Source organism: Gossypium hirsutum, chromosome D01 (assembly GCF_007990345.1).
Source record: "Gossypium hirsutum isolate 1008001.06 chromosome D01, Gossypium_hirsutum_v2.1, whole genome shotgun sequence".
NCBI classification, from domain to species: domain Eukaryota; kingdom Viridiplantae; phylum Streptophyta; class Magnoliopsida; order Malvales; family Malvaceae; genus Gossypium; species Gossypium hirsutum.
The window spans coordinates 8,830,906-8,840,117 of record NC_053437.1 but is presented as its reverse complement, the minus strand read 5'-3'; the positions used below and the strand labels follow the sequence as shown (position 1 = coordinate 8,840,117).

The 9,212-nt window shown below is 39.0% G+C and overlaps 1 protein-coding gene across 1 annotated transcript in view; it reads left to right on the top strand.

The window, feature by feature from the left end:
- Positions 1-295: 295 nt before the first annotated feature.
- Positions 296-9,212, top strand: part of LOC107952357 (uncharacterized) — a 29,056-nt gene continuing 20,139 nt past the window's right edge. Inside the window, exons 1-3 of the mRNA XM_016887616.1 lie at positions 296-374; positions 546-761; positions 811-1,056. Of these exons, the coding sequence (XP_016743105.1) occupies positions 296-374; positions 546-761; positions 811-1,056 (541 nt within the window). The remainder of the gene's footprint in view (positions 375-545; positions 762-810; positions 1,057-9,212) is intronic.

Genomic DNA, 9,212 nt, shown 5'->3' with positions numbered 1-9,212 from the left:
TGATAAGGCGAAGATCGCCGAGGAAGTGAAACGCACTGAGCACCAGAATCGTGATAGTGAGAGAGGCAAGAACAAGATGGATTCAGAGCCCACAAGTTTCGTTCAAAGTCCTAAGAAAAAGGCCAGAGTTGATGGGTAGATCAGAGTTGAGGCTCCCATTGCTGCTATTGGACAGCCGCTGTGTACTGACTGTGGTAGACGCCATCAGGGCTAGTGTTGGAAAAGAACTAGGGCATGTTTGAAGTGTGGTTCTCTAAAGCACCGTATTAGAGAGTGTCCATGGAGGTCCGATCAGATGCAAGCTCCGGGTAATAATACTGCACAGCCACCAAGAGTAGTTCATCAGCCACCAAGAGGCCGGGGCCAGGTTAGAGGTAGTAATGGTTTGGGCCGTGGTTAGAGAGTACCGGGCAGAGGTGCTGGGCATACTGAGGTGAGCCAATCGGCTCTAGTTTATGTTGCTTGTCACCGAGAGGATGGAGATACTCTGAACGTCATTTCAGGTACGTTCTTTATTTATAATGTACCATATACTGCACTGATAGATATAGGATCCACTCACTCATATATAGCTTATACCGTATCTGAAAACTTGGGTATTCTGATTGAGAGCACTACAAGTGAGGTCACTGTACTGACTCCGTTGGGGCAGTCAATAAGGGTTAACAAACTGTTTAGAGATGTTCCTCTAGAGGTTCAAGGAGCTATCTTTTTGGCTGATCTGATGGAACTACCTTTTGGGGAATTTGATCTGACACCGAGTGAGCTTAGATTGTGCCACGAAAAGGGTTGTACTAAAAACTGTGGAAGACAGTGAGGTAGTCGTAATTGTGGAACGTCGAAACTACTTATCAAATGTGATTTCTACACTGAGGGACGAAAAGTTGGTTCGTAAGGGACGTGAGGCGTATCTGGCTTACACCAGTGTTTCAGATTTTAGGGATGCTTCGGTTAAGGATATTAGGACGGCTAAGGAGTTTCAAGACATTTTTCCTAAAGAGCTACCTGAGTTAGCTCCGAATCGTGAAGTAGAGTTTGGGATTGAGCTCATTCTAGGTACAGCTTCGGTGTCCATCGCCCCTTATAGAATGGCACCGAAAGAGCTCGTAGAGCTTAAGGCTCAGATTCAAGAGCTACTGGATCGTGGGTTCATTCGCCCTAGTGTGTCTTCGTGGGGAGCACCAGTTCTGTTTGTGAAAAAGAAGGATGAGTCCATATGTATGTGTATTGATTACCGGCAACTGAACAAGTTGACCTTTAAGAATAAGTACCCCCTACCGAGGATAGACGATCTGTTTGATCAGTTCTAAGGTGCTTTGGTTTTCTCCAAGATTGATCTACAGTCAGGGTATCCCCAGTTGAGAGCTATAGAGGCTGACGTGCATAAGACGACATTTAGGACTCACTATGGTCACTACGAGTTCCTAGTGATTCCATTTAGACTAACGAATGCATTGACAACTTTTATGGATCTGATGAACCGAGTGTTCCAGCCCTATCTGGATTAGTTCGTGATGGTATTTATTGACGACATACTGGTGTATTAAAAAACTAAGGACGAACACGATGAACAACTCAGAGTGGTTCTACAAATTTTGCGAGAGAAACAACTATACGCCAAGTTTAGTAAATTTGAGTTCTGGTTACGTGAAGTGACGTTCTTGGGACATGTGGTTTCTTCTGAGGGGATTAGATTCGATTCTCGAAAGATTGAGGCTGTCTTAGATTGGGAGTAGCCTAAGACTGTATCTGATATTTGCAGTTTTTTAGGACTAGCAGGGTATTATCGACGATTTGTGGAGGGGTTTTCTCTGATTGCCGCACCCTTGACTAAGTTGTTACGTAAGGGTGTGCTATTTAACTAGACTGACGCACAGTAAGAGAGCTTTGAGAAGCTCAAGACTATACTGACGGAAGCCCCTATTCTAATACAGCTAGAGTCTAGAAGGGATTTTACTATTTACAGCGACGCATCACATATCGATTTAGGATGTGTGTTGATGTAAGAGGGTAAGGTGGTAGTGTACGCGTCTCGTCTGCTTAAGACTCATGAGGCAAATTATCCGACAGATAACTTAGAGTTGGCCGCAGTGGTTTTCGCACTAAAAATTTGAAGGCATTACTTGTATGGTAAGAAGTGTATCATTTACATTGATCACAAGAGCCTCAAGTACCTCCTCACTCAAAAGGAGTTGAATCTTAGGCAGCGTAGGTGGATTGAGCTGCTGAAGGACTACAACTGTACTATTGAATACCACCCTGGTAAGGCTAATGTGGTCGCCGACGCACTAAGCCGTAGAGCTATAATTGACCTAAGGGCGATGTCTGCTTGCCTCAGTTTATTTGATGATGGTAGTCTATTGGCCGAACTTTAAGTTAAACCGACGTGGATAGAGTAGATTAAGGGTAAACAGATAAAGGATGAGTCATTGGGGCTTTGTTTCCGACAGGTAGTGTAATACCCCCTACCCATATTCGTCGTCAGAATAGGGTATGAGGCATTACCAGATTTTACCGAATTAATTTTCCATTATTACAAGTTCAATACTATTCATTTATCGAAACATGTCATGACGTCCCTTGGTTGGGCCTTCGAAGCCCAAAACATACATCGGGACCAAATCGAGATTAAATCGAAGCCATAAGAAATTTTTTGCAAAATCACAATTTTTTTGAACTCAATATAACCCCTTTAAAAATTGCTAACCTTCCTACAATTTTAAACCGAGACTAATCCAACACAACCAATCCATTTCAACATATTTTCAAGATAGATTTAACATATTCATAAGATAACCTCATCACATACCAAAACCAAAATTTATTGTCGTACCAATGGCTAACCATACATTCATTTTACATTAACATTTACTTTACTAGCTTATACATGCCATTGATTTCCAAAATAAAGTTTCTTTATATACCGAGATCTTGAGGTTGATAGTGTGATACGTCTCTGACCGAATCTGACCTCCGAGCTCTTAACACTACAAAACAGGGGAAAAAGAAATAGGGTAAGCACTTTGTGCTTAGTAAGTTCATGTAAAAAGAATTATACTTACCTAATATTTTCAATACAATGCAATAAACATTCATACACCCATTCCATACATTATTCCCCTATCATGCACAAACTCAACATTCAAATTAGTCCAACAATTTCCATGTATCAATAATTTATACCATGATTGATGAGCTCATCAATTCCATGATTTCCATTTCCTTGTTATTTTTTCATATTTATCCCGTTGAACTTCTTGGAATTTCGATGTATTTTCAGTGGTACACCTAACTGTACAAATCTGGGTCTGTCAATTCATATTCATGTGCGTACATTTCCATTTCAGAGAGCACACTCCCGCGAACCTCATCCTTACAGCGGTATTATCAGTCCAGGCAAAATCCCCTGTAATATAAACTCATAGAGTATTGTCGGGATTACCAGTCCAGGCTAAATCCCTTGCAACGACAATTACTGTAATGAGCTTGGATCTGAATCACCAGTCTAGGCTAAATTCAGACCCTAATTCGGATTATCCGTCCGGGCTAAATCCATTTTCCACATATTCTTTGGGAGGGCTATATCAGGATAGGACCACCCATCTGGGCTAGATCCTTTTTACCGTCAATTCCTTTTCAGAGATCCATAGAATTTTCCTTCCATTCAACTGAGATTTCTTCCCCTTTTTATCAAATATATCAGTGTTTCATCAATTTTCATACAATGAACATTCAAATCATATTCACATCAATAACAAACATTTCAGGCATTTAAGAATATAATTCAAGTTACACAAACTTACCTCGATACTTGTTCGTAAACAAAAATCTACTAATCCCGAACTTTTTCTTTTCCTCGATCTAGCTTCGTATTTGAATTTTCTAGATTTACTACAAAAATTATGAAAAACCAGCTTGAATAAACCCTTAGGATATTTTTGGCTGATGAGAATGTAGAAAAATAAAGAGAATTCTAGATATTCCAATTTGGTCCCATTTTTATGTGAGTAAAATTTGTTTTTTTCCCATTTTACCCTTATTTCACTAATTCTCTTGATTTTTCTCAGCTTATGCCGCCCAAAATATCTCCTTTTGGGATTATTTGCAATTTATGTCCTCCTCATTTAACAATTGATCTATTTAATCCTTCTAGTAACTTTTACACCTTTTTCAATTTAGTCCTTTTCACTTAATTGACTACCCAAACATTAAAATTTTCTAACGAAATTTTAATACCATATTACTAACATTTCATAAATATTTATAAAAATATTTTTCACTCAGTTTTACGAGATAAAGGTCTTGATACCTTGTTTTTACCTAATTTCTTCAATAATTTCTTTTTTAACTAACCACTAAATCGATAAAATTTTTCTATCGATATTTTCATACGATTTTCCTATCATATCAATATTCATGCAAAAATATTAAAATAAATTTCTCTTTAAATCAGATTTGTGGTTACGAAACCACTATTTCGATAACCTTGAATTTAGGCCATTACAGGTAAAGGGTGGGAATACCGAGGATTTTAGACTGGATAGCGAAGGGGTACTTTATTTTCATGGGAGAATATGTGTACCGAAGGATACTAAATTGAGGCAGTTGATACTGAAAGAGACGCATAGTAGCCCTTATGCTATGCATCCTAGAGGAAACAAGATGTACTGAGACCTTCGTGAGTTATACTGGTGGCTAGGTCTTAGGCGTGAGGTTACAGATTTTGTGGGTAAATGTCTGACCTGCCAGCAGGTTAAGGCTGAGCATCAATTACCTTCAGGATTATTACAGCTAGTCAAGATTCTGCTTTGATAGTGGGAGCGTGTAACTATGGATTTCGTTAGTGGGTTACCCCTCACACCCACTAAGAAGGATTCAGTGTGTGTCATCGTGGATCGATTGATCAAATTCGTCCACTTCATACTAGTTCGTACTAACTACTCTTTGCAGAAGCTGGCTAAATTGTATGTGTCTGAGATAGTGAAACTGCCTGGGGTACTAGTTTCAATAATATCTGATAGGGATCCTCGCTTCACATCTCAATTTTGAAAGAAGGTACATGAAGCTCCGGGTACAAGATTGGACTTCAGTACTACGTTCCATCCTCAGACTGATGGTCAGTCAGAAAGGGTGATTCAGATGCTGAAAGATATGTTGAGAAGTTGTGTGATTGACTTCTGAGGCAGTTGCGAGGATTACTTGTCGCTAGCAAAATTTGTGTATAACAACAGCCATCAATCTAGCATTCAGATGACACCCTATGAGCCATTATATGGTCGTAGGTATCGCACACCTTTATGTTGGACTGAGTTTGGCAAGCGGCATGTTCTGGGCCTTGAGTTAGTTTCTGATATCGAGGATAAAGTTAGGTTGATTCGAGACCGACTAAAGGCCGTATCAGATAGACAGAAGTCTTATGCAGATCGAAAGCATCTAGAGATTGAGTATTTGGTGGGGGACTTCGTTTTTCTTAAGGTCTCACTATGGAAGAAGGTACTGAGATTTGGACGTAAGGGTAAGTCGAGCCATAGGTTTATTAGGCCTTATCGTATCCTAAAGCGTGTAGAACCAATTGCCTACCAATTGGAGTTACCTCCGGAGCTAAATCAGATTCATGATGTATTTTACGTCTCGATGTTGAGACGCTACCACTCTGATCCTACGCATATTGTTCATGTTGAGAAGATCGAGGTTAGGCCAGATCTGACCTTTGAGGGGAAGCCAGTTCAGATTCTAGAGCGTGATGTAAAGATTCTAAGAAGAAGATTCATCCCACTGGTTAAGGTTCTTTGGCATAATCATAGCTTTGAGGAGGCCACGTGGAAGCCTAAGGATGTGATGCGGCAACAATATCCTCATTTGTTTTAATCAGGTAAAATTTCGAGGTCGAAATTTTCTTTTAGGGGGTATAGTTGTAACACCCAAAAAAAGTCCCTTATATAGTTATTTTTGTATGTTTATGACAAATATTTGTCAGCTTTAGTGGTTATGTGTTCTGAGAGTGTTTGGGAGGTCCCAAGTTCAAGCATTAACTTGGGTAAATTTTTGGTTTTTAAATGAATAAACCTCTATCTCTAACCAGTAGGCTTATAAGTAAATATTGGTAAAATATGATAGAATGGGCCTGCCGGTCTAGTGGCTAAGTGGTGTGTTCGTATGTTGGGGGTCAGAAGTTCGAGTCTCTGTACAAGCGAAGGATATATTTTTGCTGGATGTCGTGGAGGTGTTTGAGTGGAGTCAGAATTTTGAAAAGAGTGGGGTGAGTGTGGACGGTTTGGAGTGTTTGAGGGGTGTGGAGAAGTGTGGGAGCGAATTTAGGGATAAGGGGGAGAAGTTTTAAGGATTTTAGGGGTAGAATATCCAAAATTTAATCAATTTTCTTTTCTTCTGAAAATAAAAGAGTCAATTTTCTCTCCACCTTCTTGCCAAATCAGTTTTCTCTCCACCTTCCTGACAAATTTCGGCTTTGGCATTGGTTTTCTCTCAATTTTTCCTGTCAACTGTTCTTCTTTCGTGGTGCCGAATATTGCTGTGATTTTTGGTTATTTTTCCCCTCTCATTTCTTCTTTTTATTTTTCTCTTGGTTCTGTTGATTCCCTCCTTTGTTTTTTGCTGTCGTTTTCTCTTGTTTTCTAACCTTCTTCTTGTTACCACAACTTGTCATCTCCATTGTTCTTTCGTGCTTGGTGGTTAAAGGCTGGAGTGATTCAGTTAGTGTTGGAGCAGTGTGATTTTGTCGTTACTCGCTTAGTATAACTGGCAGCGACGAATTCTAGGAGTGGTGACCTGTCTTGTTCGGTTTCGCAGTGGGGGGTTGCTTGGTTTTGAAGGTAAGTAGCGAATGGATTGAACGAATCATTGTCAATGTTTTGGTTTCGAATTAACTACGAATTAGAACTGATTGTAGGGTTTGTTTTTTGACCATAGGTGCTGGTGATCTCGGAAGTGCATTTACGTCACGAACGAAGCAGGTGTGTAAACACAACTCTGGAAATAGAAATCGGTGAAAAGCCGAAGAATGTGATGGTTGACGCCACACGGGTGTACGACCGCTAGTGTGGTAGGTCATGTGATCAAACATGGGTATGTGATCAACGAGGCCTGTCATGTGTGATTCATGGGCCGAGTCGAATTGGGCGGTATGGGCCACACGGGCGTTGGGCCCCACACAGATGAACCACACGAACGTGTGGGAATATTGGGCCAGGCCGTGTGATCCACACGACTAAGGCCATTTTGGGCCGTGTGGGCCTACATGGGCATGCAACATGGGCTTGCAGGCCCATTTTCACTAATTTACTACTAAGGTTACATAGGTCACCTAAGTCGACTGTGAACCTACTGTAGGGTGAGTAAGTTTACTTAAACTCCTAATTGACTGAAATAATTGAAAGACTGTTATATGCCTATATAAGATAGCTATGTATGTCTGTATGTTGAGCATGCTATATACACTATACTGATTATAAATGATACCATGACATGTCTGTATGATGCATTGCATTAGGTTGGGAATTGATATTGATTAGAGGAAGTGTACTGAAAGGCTTCAAGCCTAACTTACTAGCAGCTCAGTTGCAACTACTGTCTAGTGCCGCTTTCGGTACTATTTAGAGTGTAGGGATGGGTGAGTTGATTATATCCCCACATGGAGTGTAGGGTTGGACGGAGATGGAGTGTAGAGGCTGGTTGGGTAGGATTTTATAACCGCATAACTGTCACTGTTACTGTACTGTGATGGGCTAAGGCCTTACTGCTTACTGATACTGAAAAGGGCTTAGGCCCAAACTGAGATTATTTGTTATTGTCTGTTTGTTTGCATAGAGATTACACACTGAGTTCACGTAAACTCATCCTTTCTGTTTATTCTGTATAGGTAATCCCCAAACATAGGCGGATCGGTGCGGCGGAGGACTCAGCGATGGCCACACGACTCCTTTTTACTATTTGATACTTATTTACAATTTTAAGTTTTATTTTGGGGTATTTTTCTGTAATAATGACCTCTATAGATTTTTACCTAAAATTTGGATTTTATACTGTTTTCTGTTTATATATGCTAGAAGTAGGTAAAACTCGGGTTTTCAAAAGAGATGAATGTTTTATCAAAATGCCACGCACACACAAACTATTTTAAAAGCTTCCGCAAAGTATAGCATTTTGGAAATGAATCACGATTTGAGGATTAATGAAAGATTATGATAAGTTCTAAACGAATAACGGTTTTAGCAATGATACGGTTTTCAAACGCACTTCCATATGACATCGTCAGATTCAACTATAATGTCCAAACTGAGTTTAGGGTGTTACAAACATTGTTAAAAAAGATATCCTCAAACTCCAAAAAAATAAATTTCTATAAATCATAAAACAAACATTAATGATATTTTAATTCCCTAAATAAACTTTTTTGCCCCATAACTTGATCGTTTAGGGAGATTTTGTTTGTTTGTTTGACTTTCATGGATAGTGATAATTTACCCAAAAGAACAGTGAGGTGTTTAACCTTGAATGGGATAGTTTCAGTTGCTTTTTTCGATTAACAAATGGGTGGTGATATCGGGGGGTTGTCTGGTAGAGAAGGGTCTTTATCAACTTACTGTTCACGAGTCTTGCATCTCAAGTGCCCCAAAATTAGGGGGCACTGTGTAATAAGTCAATTCTCCACACTTACATATTGTCGAAGAATATAGAATTATTAGTGTTGTATGTGGAGCATTGGCCAGCAAATTAAGGAGCTATTCCCAATTATTGTGTCACTGCCCTAAACTCGCATTTCGAGGAAAAGAATTCAGGATTATATTTTGGTTAATTCGAAGCATCTTAAGTATGTATCAAACTTACAATCAGTTTTTGGGGTGGAAAGAGATATAATCTAAACAAATCGTTTAAAGCCTCTGCCTTGCACTTTAGGTTTAGAAAGTTGATGTTCAATACCTTAGATTATAGATTCTTGACTTTAACGTGCATATATATATACACATATACACACACTTAAATTTGAATAAATTGAATTTTTATAATTTTTTTACATTTTGACGATTTAGCATAACTTTTGAAAAGTAGAGTAGAAGCATAATTTTGAAAAAAGAGATTAAAATTTTATTTTATTTAAAAAAAAAAAGAGATTAAGATTTCCCATCTTTAGCATTGTTTCAAAAAGTGTTGTAAAAATTTATATTGTTCATTTTCAATAAGGTGTTGTAATAAAA